Source organism: Ranitomeya variabilis, chromosome 5 (assembly GCF_051348905.1).
Source record: "Ranitomeya variabilis isolate aRanVar5 chromosome 5, aRanVar5.hap1, whole genome shotgun sequence".
NCBI lineage: Eukaryota > Metazoa > Chordata > Amphibia > Anura > Dendrobatidae > Ranitomeya > Ranitomeya variabilis.
This window is the reverse complement of record NC_135236.1, coordinates 463,154,405-463,173,707: the sequence shown is the minus strand read 5'-3', so window position 1 is coordinate 463,173,707 and position 19,303 is coordinate 463,154,405. Positions and strand designations below refer to the sequence as shown.

The 19,303-nt window shown below is 47.1% G+C and overlaps 1 protein-coding gene across 2 annotated transcripts in view; it reads left to right on the top strand.

The window, feature by feature from the left end:
• Positions 1–19,303, top strand: part of TMTC3 (transmembrane O-mannosyltransferase targeting cadherins 3) — a 150,432-nt gene that overhangs the window by 104,866 nt on the left and 26,263 nt on the right. For both annotated transcript variants that reach the window (XM_077265452.1, XM_077265453.1), the window contains exon 10: positions 1,338–1,449. In XM_077265452.1, the coding sequence (XP_077121567.1) occupies positions 1,338–1,449 (112 nt within the window). The remainder of the gene's footprint in view (positions 1–1,337; positions 1,450–19,303) is intronic.

Sequence of the window (19,303 nt, the reverse complement as noted above, 5' to 3'; positions counted from 1 at the left end):
CGCTGGATCGGTGTCACACACACCGATTCAGCGATGTCAGCGGGAGATCCAGCGACGAAATAAAGTTCTGGACTTTCAGCAACGACCAGCGATCTCACAGCGGGATCCTGATCGCTGCTGCGTGTCAAACACAACGATATCGCTATCCAGGACGCTGCAACGTCACGGATCGTTGTCGTTCTCGTTGTAAAGTCACTTAGTGTGAAGGTACCTTAAGCGGCTGATCCTCCAGCATCTGCAGGAACTCTCAATATTACAAAGCTTTGATGGTGTACCAGCCCAGCACAAAAGGAAGCTCTCTTGGTGTGTTTGGTGTATGGTGGGCTATGGCTGAACCTGGGGGAATACTCCTACTCTATATTCAAAGTAAAATTGAAAAGATGCAGAGTGTTTCTTTGCCACCTCTTGGAATAGCCGATTTCTGCCCAACGTACTGCTGTAACTTCGTGGGAGAATAGCTTCCCTGCTTTACGTAGCAGAATCTACAGCACGTGCAAAAACTTATTGGAAAACTACTAATTGCAGTTTTTAGGTGGGATAATCTGATCATATTGACTGGTACAAGCAGTGCTGTAGAGTCAGTAAACCAAACCTATGACTCCGACTCTTCGATTTTCATGACTCCGACTCCCCCAAAATGGGCTCCGACTCCACAGCCCTGGGTACAAGCATAGTGGGAAAAAAATGTTTTTGGTTATTAAGCTGATTATTTCCAAGGGTGAGAGCACTCAATTAGAAGAATAAGTTTGGTTACTCCGTGACCCGGTAAAGGCATTGCCACTGTGATTTAACACCGCACTATTGTAAATGTACAGTTCACGCTCTTGCAGTATTGCAGGAGCAGGTCCAGTCTCCGGCCGGGGACCTAAGGAGAAGACGGAAGCCCTGCCAATGCATCTGTAGGACCCAGAGATCGCATGATTGCCGGGTTTCTGCCAGCAAAGCAGACCCGGACCAGCAATGCAAGTGATGTCTGGCATATTGGGGGTTTATTCCCCCTGTAAATGTGTCTTAAATACATGCCCCAGTTAATGAGAAAAAAATGAACAATGAATGAAAAAAAAAGTTTTCCAGATCTCTTTTGTGATCTCTTGCAAGAGAAATTATGTAAAATATTAAAATATTCTAAAAGTCCCCAAATATGATGGCTCCTAAAAAAAACAAGGCAATAACAAAAACATTTTAACAAAGATTGTTGCTTCTTTAGCCATTTCTGGGGGAAAAACTCCTGTGATTTTTCCAGAAAGTACTAAGTGTGAGCATACGTAGTATACTTAGTATTGGCTCAGCAGAGAATGCAATAATAGCGTGTTAATGTTTAACCATCTTTTTACTAGGTGAATAAGAACAATGCTAAGCTTTGGAATAATGTTGGCCATGCTCTGGAGAATGAGAAGAATTATGTGAAAGCTTTGAGCTTCTTTAAGCAAGCTACGCATGTGCAGCCAGGTAATAGGTGTATGGTTTTTTTTTTCCAGTATCATAGATGAAAAGAACCAATAGAAGTCTATGGGTCCTTAAAAAAAAAAAAAAAAGTACAGCACGCGTATGGCATCCATGTGCTGTCTTTATTTAACATTGCAAAGTGTAAGAAAGTTTTGTAATTTATTTGTCCTTCCGTGAAAAATACTGATGACGCCATGATGGTAAAACAGGCACACAGACCGTACACTGATGACACACTGATGGTAAAGATGGACACACGTGACTGTACACTGATTAGGGGGGTTAAACTGCTAGGTTCGTCGAGACCACCAATTCTACGATTTACAGCAGGAACCAGCAGGAACCAGGCTGTGTATGTGGGGCAGCTGCATCTGATCGCACAGTACAGAAGCTGCACCATGTAAGCTTATGACTGATGTGCATTATCTGTAGAGTTATGGTTTCAAATGTATAAATGAACATAAAGTACAGAATAAAGGGGTTGTCTAGATTTGACAGCACCATTTGTGACTGCAGACTTCTGAATCAGAACAGGTTGCAATGCACATTGTCATGATTCCCCGGTATTGTCGATGTTAGCAAACGGTTCCAAATTGCATATGACCACTTGTGTGCATCGGCAACATCAAGGAATCATGGTAGTATGTGCACCACACGCTGTCACAGATCAATGCCTACTCCCCCATGCAGGGTGACTGCAGACGTGACTCTCAAACCTGGACAACCCCTTTAATACATGACCCAAAATTGTTGCTACCTTTTAAGGCTCCTTTAAAACGGAGTGTCATTTTTAGCTAGAAGTGAAAAGTAATGCTATGTCATCTCCAATAACCCTTAAAGTCTTGGGCTTTAATGTCTGATGTGATCAGGCTGGCCTCAGTTCACTTTCTAACTGTTGGCCAATAAATATAACCACTAGATGTATTCAGCATGCCCAAAACCAACAATGTGGGAGCAGTCATATTTCTAAGCTTAAGGTTTTCTATAAATTGTGGCTGTTTGTTGTGAACTAAAGACCTCAAAATGACAGATACATTGAACTTGAGGGCATTCTGTTGTTTAAGACATATCTGGCTCTTAACATAGAGGAGCGCTTACTCTGAAAATACTTAATTCTTTGTGTTTAGTCAGTAGAATTTGTGGGATTTATAGTGTTGTTCTTGGCAACAGTTAAATTCTTTAAAATGTATGTAAAAGGGCGTTTTCATATCCCGTGAACCTTTCTACATTTTTTTTTTACGTTACACGATATACCAATGCAAAGTAGTATTTGTAAAGTGTAAAGGAAATTGTCACGGGGTTCTTCTTAGACATCACACAATCAACAGAACGAGGGAAGTGTGAACAATCCCAAGACCTTTATTATAGGCAAAACTAAAAGGTCCATAAAGAATCCACCACACTGAAGATACAATAGTCCAGAACACGAATGCAGTTCAGTAACAGGATAAAATGTCCAAGGAGATGAGTCCAATAATCCAGCAGAGGATAAAAAATCCATATGCTTCCCTTTCTCTCTGACATGCTGTGTTCACACAATCCTCACCACACAGGAATGGACTTCCCTGCTCCTGTCCTCCCCAGCCCCCTCCTTATGTCCAGGGGTAGTCAGACAGGTTGGGGTGGTTTTCAGGCCTCCCAGACCTGATAAAGGTGCCTTGGGCATTAAGGCACTGCAGGGGGTACATCAAGAGGCATAGATACAGTCAGGCTGCAGACAGTAAAGGTACCGTCACACTAAACGACTTTATAACGATATCGCTAGCGATCCGTGACGTTGCAGCGTCCTCGCTAGCGATATCGTTTAGTTTGACACGCAGCAGCGATCAGGATCCTGCTGTGATGTCGCTGGTCGCTGAATAAAGTCCAGAACTTTATTTGGTCGTTTGATCGCTGTGTATCGTTGTGTTTGACACCAAATGCAACGATACCAGCGATATTTTACACTGGTAACCAGGGTAAACATCGGGTAACTAAGCGCGGGGCCGCGCTTAGTAACCCGATGTTTACCCTGGTTACCAGCGTAAAATGTAAAAAAAACAAACAGCACATACTCACATTGCGTCCCCCTGCAGTCTGCTTCCTCCTCTGACTCAGCGCCGCAAAGTGAAAGTGAAAGCAGCACAGCGGTGACGTCACCGCTCTGCTCTCACTGTACGGCGCTCAGTCAGTCAGGAAGTGGACGCAGGGGGACGTGAATGTAAGTATGTGCTGTTTGTTTTTTTTACATTTTACGCTGGTAACCAGGGTAAACATCGGGTTACTAAGCGCGGCCCTGCGCTTAGTTACCCGATGTTTACCCTGGTTACCAGGGGACCTCGGCATCGTTGATCGCTGGAGAGCGGTCTGTGTGACAGCTCTCCAGCGATCAAACAGCGACGCTGCAGCGATCGGCATCGTTGTCGTTATCGCTGCAGCGTCGCTTAATGTGACGGTACCTTAAGGGTACCGTCACACAGTGCCATTTTCATCGCTACGACGGCACGATTCGTGACGTTCTAGCGATATAGTTACGATATCGTTGTGTCTGACACGCTACTGCGATCAGGAACCACGCTGAGAATCGTACGTCGTAGCAGATCGTTTGAAACTTTCTTTCGTCGTCTAGTGTCCTGCTGTGGCGGCATGATTGCATCGTGTGACACAGGTTGTATACGATGTGCGCACAGTAACCAACGGCTTCTACATCGCAAATACGTCATGAAATTATCGCTCCAGTGCCGTGTATTGCAACGTGTGACCGCAGTCTACGACGTTGGAGCGATAATCATACGACGCTGCAACGTCACGAATCGTGCCGTCGTAGCGATGAAAATGGCACTGTGTGACGGTACCCTAAGTGAGCTAATCCAATTATCAGCCTTTTGGAAGGTAATTGAGACTCTAGACAATATGGGGAATACATAGATTGATACAGGGCAACAAGAGAACACTATGAAAATCAGTAAAGAATAAATATACACAAAATGATACCCACATAACATATCACACCATCACAGAAATGATACGTGGTTTTATCATTATTTTAAAAATATAAATTTGAAAATTGTGACGTGCATTTACAGTATATTCAGTCCGAGTCAATACTTTGTAGTTCCACCTTTCGCTGCAAATACTGCTGCTAGTTTTTTGGGGTATGTCTTTACCAGCTTTGCACATTTAGTGGCTGAAATTTTTGCCCATTCTTCTCTGCAAACCTGCTCTAGCTCAGCGAGATTGGATGGAGACGTCTGTGAACAGCAATTTTACTTCTTGCCACAGATTCCCAATGGGATTTAGGTCTGGTCTGTGACTGGGCCAATACCACACATTAATGTGCTATGATCTAAACCATTCCCATTGTAGTTCTGGCAGTATGTTTAGGGTTATTGTTCTACTTCAAGTTGAGCCTATGCCTCAGTCTCAAGTCTTTTAATAATAATAATAATAATTTTATTTATATAGCGCCAACATATTCCGCAGCGCTTTACAACTTATAGAGGGGACTTGTACAGACAATAGACATTACAGCATAACAGAAATCACAGTTCAAAACAGATACCAGGAGGAATGAGGGCCCTGCTCGCAAGCTTACAAACTATGAGGAAAAGGGGAGACACGAGAGGTGGATGGTAACAATTGCTTTAGTTATTTGGACCAGCCATAGTGTAAGGCTCGGGTGTTCATGTAAAGCTGCATGAAATACATACTACATACCTAATAGCCTAAGTATGTAGCAGTACAGACAGAGGGCTATTAACTGCATAAAGTGTATGAGAACATGATGAGAGGAACCTGATTGTTTTTTTTTTTTTTTCATTAGGCCACACAGGGATAGTTAGGTTAATGCGTTGAGGCGGTAGGCCAGTCTGAACAAATGCGTTTTTAGGGCACACTTAAAACTGTGGGGATTGGGGATTAATCGTATTAACCTAGGTAGTGCATTCCAAAGAATCGGCGCAGCACATGTAAAGTCTTGGAGACGGGAATGGGAGGTTCTGATTATTGAGGATGCTAACCTGAGGTCATTAGCGGAGCGGAGGGCATGGGTAGGGTGGTAGACTGAGACCAGAGAGGAGATGTAGGGTGGTGCTGAGCCATGGAGTGCTTTGTGGATGAGGGTAGTAGTTTTGTACTGGATTCTGGAGTGGATGGGTAGCCAGTGTAATGACTGGCACAAGGTAGAGGCATCGGTGTAACGGTTGGTGAGGAATATGATCCTGGCAGCAGCATTCAGGACAGATTGAAGCGGGGAGAGTTTGGTAAGAGGGAGGCCGATTAGTAGAGAGTTACAATAGTCCAGACGAGAATGAATAAGTGAGACAGTAAGAGTTTTTGCAGAGTCGAAAGTAAGAAACGGGCGAATTCTAGAAATATTTTTGAGATGCAGATAAGAAGAGCGAGCCAGTGATCGGATGTGGGGGGTGAATGAAAGCTCGGAATCAAGGATGACCCCAAGGCAGCGGGCATGTTGCTTGGGAGTAATGGTGGAACCGCACACGGAGATGGCAATGTCAGGCAAAGGTAGGTTAGTAGAGGGAGAGAACAGGAGGAGTTCAGTTTTTGACAGGTTCAGTTTCAGATAGAGGGAGGACATGATGTTAGAGACAGCGGTAAGACAATCACTGGTGTTTTCTAAGAAGGTCGGAGTAAAAGCAGGAGAAGAGGTGTATAATTGGGTGTCGTCAGCATAGAGATGGTACTGGAAACCAAATCTACTGATTGTTTGTCCAATAGGGGCAGTATACAAAGAGAAGAGGAGGGGGCCTAGGACTGATCCTTGAGGAACCCCAACAGTAAGGGGAAGGGGAGAGGAGGAGGAACCAGCAAAACATAAAGTGAAGGATCGGTCAGAGAGATAGGAGGAGAACCAAGAGAGAACGGTGTCCTTGATGCCGATGGAGCGGAGCATAGTGAGGAGGAGCTGATGATCCACAGTGTCGAATGCTGCGGAAAGATCCAAGAGAATTAGCATGGAGTAGTGACCATTAGATTTAGCTGTTAGTAGGTAATTAGAGAATTTAGTGAGGGCAGTTTCAGTAGAGTGTAAAGAGCGGAAGCCAGATTGAAGAGGGTCGAGAAGAGAGTTATCTGAGAGATAGTGGGTAAGACGGGAGTGGACCAGGCGTTCCAGGAGTTTAGAGATGAAGGGAAGATTAGAGACAGGTCTATAATTAGCGGCACAGTTTTGGTCGAGGGAGGGTTTTTTAAGTAATGGATGTATGATGGCATGCTTAAATGAGGAGAGAAAAATACCGGAAGTGAGGGAAAGGTTGAATATTTTTGTTATGTGAGAGGTGACAGCCGTGGAAAGGGACTGGAGGAGATGTGACGGAATGGGGTCACTGGTGCAAGTGGTCGGGCGAGAAGATGCAAGGAGCCTGCTTACTTCTTCTTCTGTAACTGGTTCAAAGTCAGAGAGTGAACTAGATGCAGTGGGGAGGGAGGACAGTGCCTGGTGTGTATGCAGCCTCTAACACGTTTTCCTCCAGGATTGTCCTGTACTTGGCTCCATTTATCTTCTCATCAATTCTGGACAGTTTCCCTGTCCCTAATGAAGAAAAGCTTCCACACAGTAAGATTCTGCTACCATCATGTTTGACAGTGGGGAAGGTGTATTCATGGTGATGTTCAGTGTCAGTTTTCCGCCACACATAGTGTTTTGCATTTGGCCTTAAAAGTTCATCTTTGTTCTCATCTGGCCAGAGCGCCTTCTTCCACATGCAAGCTTTGTCTCTTACATGGCTTTTTGCAAAATGCAAATACAACTTTCAAAAATGGCTTTCTTCTTGCCACTCTTTCATAAAGGCCAGATTTGTGGAGTATACAACTAATAGCTATCCTGCGGACAGATTCTCCCACCTGAGCTATGGGTCTCTGCAGCTCCTCTAGAGTGACCGTGTGTTTCTCGGCAGCTTCTCTAACTAGTGATCTCCTTTCTTGGAATGCTTAGGTGGACAGCCATATCTTGGTAGGTTTGCAGTTGTGCCATATTTCTTCCATTTTTGTATGATGAATTGAAGAGTGATACTTGAAATGTTCAGCTCTTGGGCTATTTTTTTTCATAACCTAACCATGCTTTACTCTTTTCCACAACTTTTTTCCTGACCTGTCTGGCGTATATTCCTCAGTTTTCATGATATATACTGTATATGTATGTGTGTGTATGTATATATATATATATATATATATATATATATATATATATATATATATATATATATATATATATACATATATACATACAGTGGGGCAAAAAAGTATTTAGTCACTCAGCAATAGTGCAAGTTCCACCACTTAAAAAGATGAGAGGCGTCTGTAATTTACATCATAGGTAGACCTCAACTATGGGAGACAAACTGAGAAAAAAAAATCCAGAAAATCACATTGTCTGTTTTTTTATCATTTTATTTGCATATTCTGGTGGAAAATAAGTATTTGGTCAGAAACAAAATTTCATCTCAATACTTTGTAATATATCCTTTGTTGGCAATGACAGAGGTCAAACGTTTTCTGTAAGTCTTCACAAGGTTGCCACACACTGTTGTTGGTATGTTGGCCCATTCCTCCATGCAGATCTCCTCTAGAGCAGTGATGTTTTTGGCTTTTCGCTTGGCAACACGGACTTTCAACTCCCTCCAAAGGTTTTCTATAGGGTTGAGATCTGGAGACTGGCTAGGCCACTCCAGGACCTTTCAAATGCTTCTTACGAAGCCACTCCTTCGTTGCCCTGGCGGTGTGCTTTGGATCATTGTCATGTTGAAAGACCCAGCCACGTTTCATCTTCAATGCCCTTGCTGATGGAAGGAGGTTTGCACTCAAAATCTATCTCACGATACATGGCCCCATTCATTCTTTCATGTACCCGGATCAGTCGTCCTGGCCCCTTTGCAGAGAAACAGCCCCAAAGCATGATGTTTCCACCACCATGCTTTACAGTAGGTATGGTGTTTGATGGATGCAACTCAGTATTCTTTTTCCTCCAACACGACAAGTTGTGTTTCTACCAAACAGTTCCAGTTTGGTTTCATCAGACCATAGGACATTCTCCCAAAACTCCTATGGATCATCCAAATGCTCTCTAGCAAACTTCAGACGGGCCCGGACATGTACTGGCTTAAGCAGTGGGACACGTCTGGCACTGCAGGATCTGAGTCCATGGTGGCGTATTGTGTTACTTATGGTAGGCCTTGTTACATTGGTCCCAGCTCTCTGCAGTTCATTCACTAGGTCCCCCCGCGTGGTTCTGGGATTTTTGCTCACCGTTCGTGTGATCATTCTGACCCCACGGGGTGGGATTTTGCGTGGAGCCCCAGATCGAGGGAGATTATCAGTGGTCTTGAATGTCTTCCATTTTCTAATTATTGCTCCCACTGTTGATTTCTTCACTCCAAGCTGGTTGGCTATTGCAGATTCAGTCTTCCCAGCCTGGTGCAGGGCTACAATTTTGTTTCTGGTGTCCTTTGACATCTCTTTGGTCTTCACCATAGTGGAGTTTGGAGTCAGACTGTTTGAGGGTGTGCACAGGTGTCTTTTTATACTGATAACAAGTTTAAACAGGTGCCATTACTACAGGTAATGAGTGGAGGAAAGAGGAGACTCTTAAAGAAGAAGTTACAGGTCTGTGAGAGCCAGAAATCTTGATTGTTTGTTTCTGACCAAATACTTATTTTCCACCAGAATATGCAAATAAAATGATAAAAAAACAGACAATGTGATTTTCTGGATTTTTTTTTCTCAGTTTGTCTCCCATAGTTGAGGTCTACCTATGATGTAAATTACAGACGCCTCTCATCTTTTTAAGTGGTGGAACTTGCACTATTGCTGACTGACTAAATACTTTTTTGCCCCACTGTATATATAAAAAGATCACAGCAGCACATGTACATGAATCAGCCATGTGAAAACACAGACAAATATACATTTCTCAAAAATATTTTTTCATAAAAAAATTTTCAAAAACATTTTCTTCATAAAACTTAGTTAAAGATAAAATGGAGATTCTTAGCGCATAAATTGGCCAGTTCATGTTTGCCCATCAACCACGGCAAGGTGATCTCCCCCTGATGGGTCCTACTCTACCATAGATGCCACTCTTGGGCCACCAGCCTACAACTCTGGACAAAACATGTCACTCTGGGCTAAACCTACAATTTATGGGCAGGTAGAGTTGATTACCGCCACCGGTAATCAACTCTACCTGCCCATAAATTGTAGGTTTAGCCCAGAGTGACATGTTTTGTCCAGAGTTGTAGGCTGGTGGCCCAAGAGTGGCATCTATGGTAGAGTAGGACCCATCAGGGGGAGATTACCTTGCCGTGGTTGATGGGCACACATGAATTGGTCAATTTATGCCCTAAGAATCTCCATTTCTCCTTCGCCACATTGGGGGACACAGGACCATGGGTGTTATGCTGCTGTCACTAGGAGGCTGACACTAAGTTGAGACAAAAAAGGTTAGCTCCTCCCCTGCAGTATACACCCTCATGCTGGCTTCCAGAGACCCAGTTCAAGCTTAGTGTCCGTAGGAGGCACACTGGATTTAAACCTTGCTATTCCGGACGAAGGGGGCGATGGATTCTTTCATGTTCTGATCTCCCCCGAACCAACAACAGGCGAGCACGGGAGTTTCACCTCTCCGTATCCTCTCCTGCGACGTGGGAAGCCACTGCCTGAGCTGACGTTTTTGGGCGACGGGACCCTTTCACGGGCATCGATCTCCCCCCGACTAACAGACGAGCACTAGTGTTTTCCTCCAGTATCCTCTTCTGCAGCCAGGCCTTTTATTGCCGGACATCTGCCCTGCCCACCAGGTTTTACCCTCGGCTGTACAGAGGCACTATTCCACTGTGGCGTCCGTGCAGCCCCCACTGCATCACCACTGAAAAAGAGCGGATGATGGAAGGAGGCGGACGGTTCCTCTCCACCCCCCTTTCATGGGGATGGTGGATGGAGGCTCCCCTAACCCTGCACCATCCCTTGTATCCCTGACATTTATGGGGTAAGTGCAGACGGCGTGCGCCCCTACCACTGTGTATGGCCATAGGGGTCGTTTTTTTTCTATGGCGGTCACCTTTTCTGGGGGCTCCTTAGCGGCAGAACCATTACGGAGCGCCGCGATTCTCTTCCCCGCGGTGCGCGGGTGCGCGCCGGCCGAGGCCAGAAATTTAGTCCCCGGCTTCGGCCCCTTGCTAGGCCGCACTCCGGTAGACTCCGCCCACTCCACGCATCACTTCTACGGCCCCGCCCACGCTTCTGGCGCTTCTCGCTCCCTGCGAGACTTCACTTCAGGGTCTCGGCAGCCATCTTCCTGCAGCACGCAGCGCCGGCCGGCCTTCCCACTCACTCCCATGGAGGATCTTCCTTCTCCACTCTATTGCGGGGCACAGGACAGGGTAAGGAGACGGCTCTATCTGCTTCCCTGCAGCGATACCCCTCAGCTTCCCTGTCTCCTCATAGCAGCCCTGTGCATTACATTGGGGTACAACATGTCCCAGTCAAGGGGTAAAAAGGTCAATAAGGTTCATACCACCTTTTTCTCCGCTTGTACCACTTGCCAGGCTCCTTTTCCCAAGCCTCAGAGCTCCCCGTTCTGCCCATCCTGTGATGCCCAATGTGCCCAGGAGCCCTCCACCGCTACCAACCCCAGTGCTCCTGGCCCGCACTACCTCTCCCGATCATTCACCGCGCCATTCAGCCTCCAATAGCTCCACTTCTCGCTCACCCTCTCCAGGGGCCAGAAGCGATCACGACTCTGAGTACAAGTCTGAGGCGTCCATGGACCCGGATTCTCCGGAGTTCCGTTCAACTGTTGACTTCCTCATTGAGGCTGTCAATCATGCGCTAAAGGTTAATGAGGACCCTAATTCAGCTCCGGATCGCGCAGTTTCCTTTACTAGAAACAAGCGATCCCATAAGGTGTTCGCCTCCCTTCCGGATTTTCTAGAGATAGTTAAGAGGCACAGGGAGCGACCGGATAAACGCTTTACGGGCAAAAAGGCTCTGGAATCTAAATATCCTTTTTCCTCAGAGCTGGTAAAGGATTGGACAGAGCCACCGCTGGTGGATCCTCCGGTGTCGCGTTTGGCTACCAAAACGCTGTTATCAGTACCTGACGGTGCATCAATTAAAAGTCCCACAGAGAGCCAGTTGGATTCCCTGGCGCGATCAGTGCATGAAGCCTCAGGTTCCTCCCTATCCCCTTCCTTCGCTGCGGCCTGGGTCGCCAAAGCTATGGTTTCCTGGGCAGATACTCTAGCACATTCGGCTGAAGCGGCGGACCTCGCCAAACAAATTGCTATGGCAGCAGATTATGTGATGTACGCATCTCTAGACGCAGCAGACTGTGCGGCTACAGCGGCTTCAAACGCCGTCACCATCAGGAGAGCTATCTGGCTTAGAGAGTGGCAGGCGGATTCCTCCTCTAAAAAGTCTCTGATTTCTCTCCCCTTTCAGGGCGGACGCCTATTTGGAGAAAAATTGGACCAACTTATTTCCGATGCTACAGGGGGGAAAAGCAAGTTCCTCCCTCAACACAGACCAAAAGCTGCTTTTCAGCGCCAACAGTATTTTCGTTTTCGCCCCTTTCGAGGTGGCCCTTTGTGGTCCAACTCCGCTGCATCGTCTAGATCAGAACGATCTACACGCACAGACGGGGACTCTCGGCCTTCTTACAAACCAAATCCGTCATGGAGAGGAAGACCTAGACAACCCAGAACCAGAGGTTCTAGACCTGCCAGATTCCCTTCACAATGACTCGGGGAGTATTCCAGTCGACACCACCAAGGTAGGCGGACGCCTGCTTCTTTTTCGTCACGCCTGGCTTTCCGTCATCCCCGACGAATGGGTCAGAGACCTGGTGTCGTCTGGTTACAAAATAGAATTTTCCGTCTCTCCTCCAGCTCGCTTCTTTCCCTCTCGTCTCCCAAGTTCAAGAGCTCAGTCACGCGCTCTCCATTGCGCCATCGATTCCCTCCGCCAAAACGGAGTCATCGTCCCGGTTCCGGAACACGAGAGATTCAAAGGTTTCTATTCAAACCTCTTCGTCGTACCGAAGAAGGACGGGTCCGTGCGCCCCATCTTGGACTTGAAACTCCTAAACAAGCACGTAAAGGTACGACACTTCCGGATGGAGTCTCTTCGGTCGGTCATTTCCTCATTGGAGCGAGACGAGTTCCTAGCATCAATAGACATCAGAGATGCTTATCTTCACATCCCAATCTTTCCGCCACACCAAAGATTCCTCCGCTTCGCCATCCGAGAAGACCATTTTCAGTTCACGGCCTTGCCCTTCGGTCTTGCCACAGCACCCAGGGTATTCACGAAGGTCATGGCGGCGGTCATGGCCATCCTGCACTCCCGAGGAGTGGTCGTGTTGCCATACTTAGACGATCTTCTGGTCAAAGGTCCATCTTTCCATGCCTGCGAAGCAAGTGTCCGCATTACGTTGGATTCCCTTTCGCACCTTGGCTGGTTAATCAACCCGGAAAAATCCTCCCCTGTTCCAGCTCGAAGGATCTCTTTCCTAGGCATGATCCTAGACACGTCCAAGGGACTGATCTTTCTTCCTCGGCCCAAGGCCCAAGCGCTTCAACAGGGGGCCAGAACGCTGTCTCGCCCGCAGTCCATTCGGTTTGCCATGAAGATCCTGGGGATGATGGTGGCCTCAATGGAGGCGATTCCCTTCGCCCAACTGCATCTCCGTCCTTTACAACAGGCTCTTCTGGACAACTGGGACAGGAGTCCCTTTACCCTCGACCGCCCATGCCCTCTGTCCCCGCGGACCAGGCAGGCGCTCGCGTGGTGGACTTTGGACTCAACTCTCCACCAGGGAAGGTCTTTTCTTCCGATCCATTGGCTGGTGGTGACCACCGATGCCAGTCTCCTCGGCTGGGGTGCGGTGTTTCTCCACCACACTGCCCAGGGGCATTGGTCGATGCGGGAGTCGAAACTTCCCATAAACATTCTGGAGATCCGCGCTATCAGGTTTGCCCTGAGACGTTTTCACCCTCTGCTAGCGGGTCACCCAGTCCGAATACAGTCGGACAACATCACAGCTGTGGCGTACATAAACCACCAAGGGGGCACTCGCAGCAGGGCAGCGATGCAGGAGGTCACACACATCCTCCGTTGGGCCGAGGACAACCACTCCACCATTTCCGCGGTACACATTCCGGGTGTCGAGAACTGGGCGGCGGACTTTCTCAGCCGTCAGGGTCTCACCTCGGGAGAGTGGGAGCTCCATCCAGAGGTTTTTCATCAAATCTGCCTTCGCTGGGGGACTCCGGACGTGGATCTGATGGCATCCAGGCTCAACGCCAAAGTCCCCAACTTCATAACGCGTTCTCGGGATCCCCAGGCCGTTGGGGTGGATGCTCTGATATTCCCATGGCACCGGTTCCGATTCCCGTATTTATTCCCTCCACTTCCTCTGTTACCGAAGGTGATCCGAAAAATCAAGATCGAGGGGATTCCGGTGATCCTTATCGCCCTGGATTGGCCGCGTCGCGCATGGTACGCGGAACTAGTGCATCTCGTATCCGACGTTCCCTGGCGGTTACCAGACCGCCCAGATCTACTGCGTCAAGGACCGATTTACCATCAGAGCTCAGGGGCCCTACGTTTAACGGCGTGGCTGTTGAAACCTGGATCCTAACTCAAGCCGGTTTCTCCCAGCAGGTCATTTCCACCATGATCAGAGCTCGCAAGATGTCTTCTGCTCGCATCTACCACCGCACCTGGAAAGCCTTCTTCTCTTGGTGCAGACTCCGTGGTCGTCCCCCTCTCGTTTTCTCCATTCCCTTCATTCTGGAATTTCTCCAGTCCGGCTTGGATTCCTGCCTAGCCCTCAGTTCCCTCAAGGGCCAGATTTCAGTGCTATCGGTATTGTTCCAGCGTAAGATCGCTACTAACTCGCAAGTCAGGACCTTCATTCAAGGGGTCTCCCACGTGGTTCCCCCCTACAGAATGCCACTAGAGACCTGGGATCTCAACTTGGTCCTGAGCGTCCTTCAGGAACCTCCGTTCGAACCTCTACAAGACGTCCCACTATCTATTCTCTCTTGGAAGGTGGCCTTCCTTGTGGCAATAACATCTATCAGGCGCGTCTCGGAGTTGGCCGCTCTTTCCTGCCGGGCACCCTTCCTTTCCTTCCACCAGGACAAAGTAGTCTTACGCCCATCTCCCGCTTTTCTCCCTAAGGTGGTGTCATCTTTTCACCTCAACGAAGATATTATTCTTCCCTCCTTCTGCCCACAGCCAAAACATAGGGTCGAGAAGGCCCTTCACACTTTGGACGTGGTACGGGCTCTCAGGAGGTACGTCTCTAGGACTGCCTCTTTCCGTAAATCGGATTCCCTCTTTATCCTCCATGAGGGTCACAAGAAGGGTTCAGCAGCATCCAAGGCTACGATAGCCAGATGGATCCGATCGGCTATCCAAGAAGTTTATCGGGTCAGGGGCAGGCCCATCCCGGCGGGGGTTAGGGCTCACTCTACTCGGTCGGTTGGTGCCTCCTGGGCCATTCGGCACCAGGCGTCGGTAGAGCAGGTTTGCAAGGCCGCAACATGGTCTAGCCTGCATACCTTCGCAAAGCACTACAACGTCCACACTCATTCTTCCGCGGATGCGGCCCTTGGCAGACGTATTCTGCAGGCGGCCGTTGTGCATTTATAAGTCGGATGGTACACAGAGTTATTTGGTTGTATTGTTACCCACCCAGGGACTGCTTTGGGACGTCCCATGGTTCTGTGTCCCCCAATGTGGCGAAGTAGAAATAGGGATTTTTGTGTACTCACCGTAAAATCCTTTTCTCCGAGCCACTCATTGGGGGACACAGGACCATGGGTGTTTTGCTGCTGTCACTAGGAGGCTGACACTAAGTTGAGACAAAAAAGGTTAGTTCCTCCCCTGCAGTATACACCCTCATGCTGGCTTCCAGAGACCCAGTTCAGTGCAAAAGCAGTAGGAGATTAATAACAATATAATACATAACATTAGAGTATAACATGTCAGAAAAGGTCATGTATTATATTGTTATTAATCTCCTACTGCTTTTGCACTGAACTGGGTCTCTGGAAGCCAGCATGAGGGTGTATACTGCAGGGGAGGAACTAACTTTTTTTTGTCTCAACTTAGTGTCAGCCTCCTAGTGACAGCAGCATAACACCCATGGTCCTGTGTCCCCCAATGAGTGGCTCGGAGAAAAGGATTTTACGGTGAGTACACAAAAATCCCTATTTCATCTTTAACTAAGTTTTATGAAAAAAAAATTTTTGAAAATTTTTTTGAGAAATGTATATTTGTCTGTGTTTTCACATGGCCGATTCATGTACATGTGCTGATGTGATCTTTTTTTTATCTATGTGTTGCAGTTTGCAGCTTGCACGTGTTCACATTGGGAGTGCTGATTGGTTTTTTTTCCTATATATATATATATATATATATATATAATATATGTATGCATATATATACTGTGTGTGTGTGTGTGTGTGTGTGTGTGCATATATATATATTATAGCGCCATTTATTCCATGGAGCTTTACATGTGAGGAGGGGTATACTTAATAAAGACAGGTACAATAATCTTGAACAATACAAGTCGCAACTGGTACAGGAGGAGAGCGGACCCTGCCCACGAGGGCTCACAATCTACAAGGGATGGGTGAGGGTAGAGCTGGTCGTGCATTGGTTTGGTCAATCGGTGGTTACTGCAGGTTGTAGGCTTGCCGGAAGAGGTAGGTCTTCAGGTTCTTTTTGAGGGTTTCGATGGTAGGTGAGAATCTAATATGTTGTGGTAGAGAGTTCCAGAGTAGGGGTGATGTGCGAGAGAAATCTTGTATGCGATTGTGGGAAGAGGAGATAAGAGAGGAGTAGAGAAGGAGATCTTGTGAGGATCGGAGGTTTCGTGCAGGAAAGTACCGGGAGACGAGGTCACAGATGTATGGAGGAGACAGGTTGTGGATGGCTTTGTATGTCATGGTTAGGCTTTTGTACTGGAGTCTCTGGGTAATTGGGAGCCAGTGAAGGGATTGACAGAGGGGAGAGGTCGGGGAATAGCAGGGGGACAGGTGGATTAGTCGGGCAGCTGAGTTTAGAATAGATTGGAGGGGTGCGAGAGTGTTAGAGGGGAGGCCACAGAGCAGGAGGTTACAGTAGTCGAGGCGGGAGATGATGAGGGCATGGACTAGGGCTTTTGCAGATTCTTGGTTTAGGAATGTGCGGATCCTTGAAATATTTTTGAGTTGAAGGCGGCAGGAAGTGGAAAGGGCTTGGATATGTGGTTTGAAGGAGAGATCAGTGTCGAGTATTACCCCGAGACAGCGAGCTTCTGGGACTGGTGAGAGTGGGCAGCCGTTTACTGTAATGGATAGGCTCGTTGGGGGGGGGGGGTCGCGTGAGATGGGGGAAAGACAATTAATTCTGTTTTGTCCATGTTAAGTTTTAGAAATCGAGCGGAGAAGAAGGATGAAATAGCGGATTGACATTGAGGGATTCTAGTCAGTAGGGTGGTGATATCTGGTCCAGAGATGTAGATCTGTGTGTTGTCAGCATAGGGATACTGAAAACCGTGAGAGTCTATGAGCTGTCCCAGGCCAAAGGTGTAAATGGAGAAGAGCAGGAGCCCTAGAACTGAACCTTGCGGGACTCTGACAGATAGGGGGCTAGGTGAGGAGGTGGTGTTTGAATGGGAGACACTGAATGTTCAGTCAGTTAGGTATGTGTAGGTACGTGTGTGTGTGTGTGTGTGTGTGTGTGTGTGTGTATAAAATATGTATAGGAAATAATTATTTGATCCCTTGCTGATTTTGTACGTTTGCCAGCTGACAGACATGAACAGTCTATAATTTTAGGGGTGGGTTAATTTTAACATTGAGATAAAATATCAAAAATAAAATCCAGAACATGATTGTATAAATTATATACATTTATTTGCATATTGCAGTGAGAAATAAGTATTTGATCCCCTACCGACCATTAAGAGTTCTGGCTCCTACAAACCAGTTAGGCGCTCCTAGTCAACTCATAACCTGCATTAAAGACAGCTGTATTATATAGTCATCTTTATAAAAGACTCCTGTCCACAGACTATTAGTCAGACTCTATCCTCTACAACATGGGCAAGACCAAAGAGCTTTATAAGGATGCCAGGGACAAGATCATAGACCTGCACAAAGCTAGAATGGGCAACAAAACCATATGTAAGAGTGAGAGTGGGTGAGAAGGAGATAACTGTTGGTGCAATAGTAAGAAAATGGGAGAAATACAAAATGACTGTCAATTGACATCGATCTGGGGCACCATGCAAAATCTCACCTCGTGGGGTATCCTTAATCATGAGGAAGGTGAGAGATCAGCCTAAAACTACATGGGGGAAACTTGTTAATGATCTCAAGGCATCTGGCACCACCGTCACCATGAAAACCATTGGTAAAACATTACACCATAAGGGTATGTGCAGACGTTCAGGATTTTTCTCATTTTATTCGCTATAAAAACGCATACATATGCATCCTATCTTTTAGAATGCATTCTGCAATTTTTGTGCACATGATGAGTTTTTTTCCGCGAAAGAAGCGCATTGCGGTAAAAAAAAGCAGCATGTTCTTTAATTTTGCGGATTTTTTGTGTTTTTCCCACTATTTAATGCATTGGGAAAGCTCCGGAAAAAAACACAGAAAAAAAGCATAAAAAAAGGCATGCCGATTTCTGGCAGAAATGTCTGGTTTTTGTCAGGAAATTTCTGCAAGAAATCCTGAACGTGTGCACGTACCCTAAAGGTTTAAAATCCTGCAGTGCCCGCAAGGTCCCCCTGCTCAAGAAGGCACATGCCCATCTGAAGTTTGCCAATGATCACCTGGATGATTTTGTGAGTGACTGGGAGAAGATGCTGTGGTCAGATGAGACAAAAATTAAGGTCTTTGGCATTAAGTTAACTCGTCCCCACTGTAAAGCATGGAGGTGGAAACATTATGTTTTGGGGGTGTTTCTCTGCTAAGGGCACAGGACTACTTCACCACATCAATGGGAGAATGGATGGAGCCATGTTCTGTAAAATCCTGAGTGACAACCTACTTCCCTCCGCCAGTACATCAAAAATGGGTCGTGGCTGGGTCTTCCAGCAAGACAATGACCCAAAACCTACAGCCAAGGCAACAAAGGAGTGGCTCAAAAAGAAGCACATTAAGGTCATGGAGTGGCCTAGCCAGTGTCCATCCCTTAATCCCATAGAAAACTTATGGAAGGAGATGGAGGGAGTTGAACTCCGAGTTGCCAAGTGACATCCTCAAAATCTTAATGATTTAGTTAAGAAATGATCTGCAAGGAGTGGACCATAATTCCTCCTGACATGTGTGCAAAATCTCATCAACTACAAAAAATGTCTTAGTGCTGTGCTTGCCAACAAGGGATTTGCCACCAAGTATTACCGTATTTTCCGGCGTATAAGACGACTTTTTAACCCCCGAAAATCTTCTTAAAAGTCGGGGGTCGTCTTATACGCCGGGAATCGTCTTGTACGCCGGTGTATATGGTGGGTGGGGAGGGGGAGTGATCCTGATGACGAGGGGGCGTCTCACAGGAAAGTGAGTAATCCCCATTACCTTATCCTAGCGGTGCAGCGTGGGGGTGTCAGTGCTGGGAGCGGCTGTGTTCTGGTGCGGCGGCTCCTCTTCTGTGTGGGGCCTCTGTGCTGTGAGGTGGCGGCGGCAGCGGCGTATCTTTATCCAGTTGGGGCTCCTCCGGCATCTCCTTAGCCCTGGAGGCCCCGCCGCAACTCCATCGGTGCAATGTGGTGGCCTCCGGGAAAATGGCCGCTGCTCAGATTCAGATCTCGTGTCCCGAGATTTCGGGACGAGATCTGAATCTGAGCAGCGGCCAT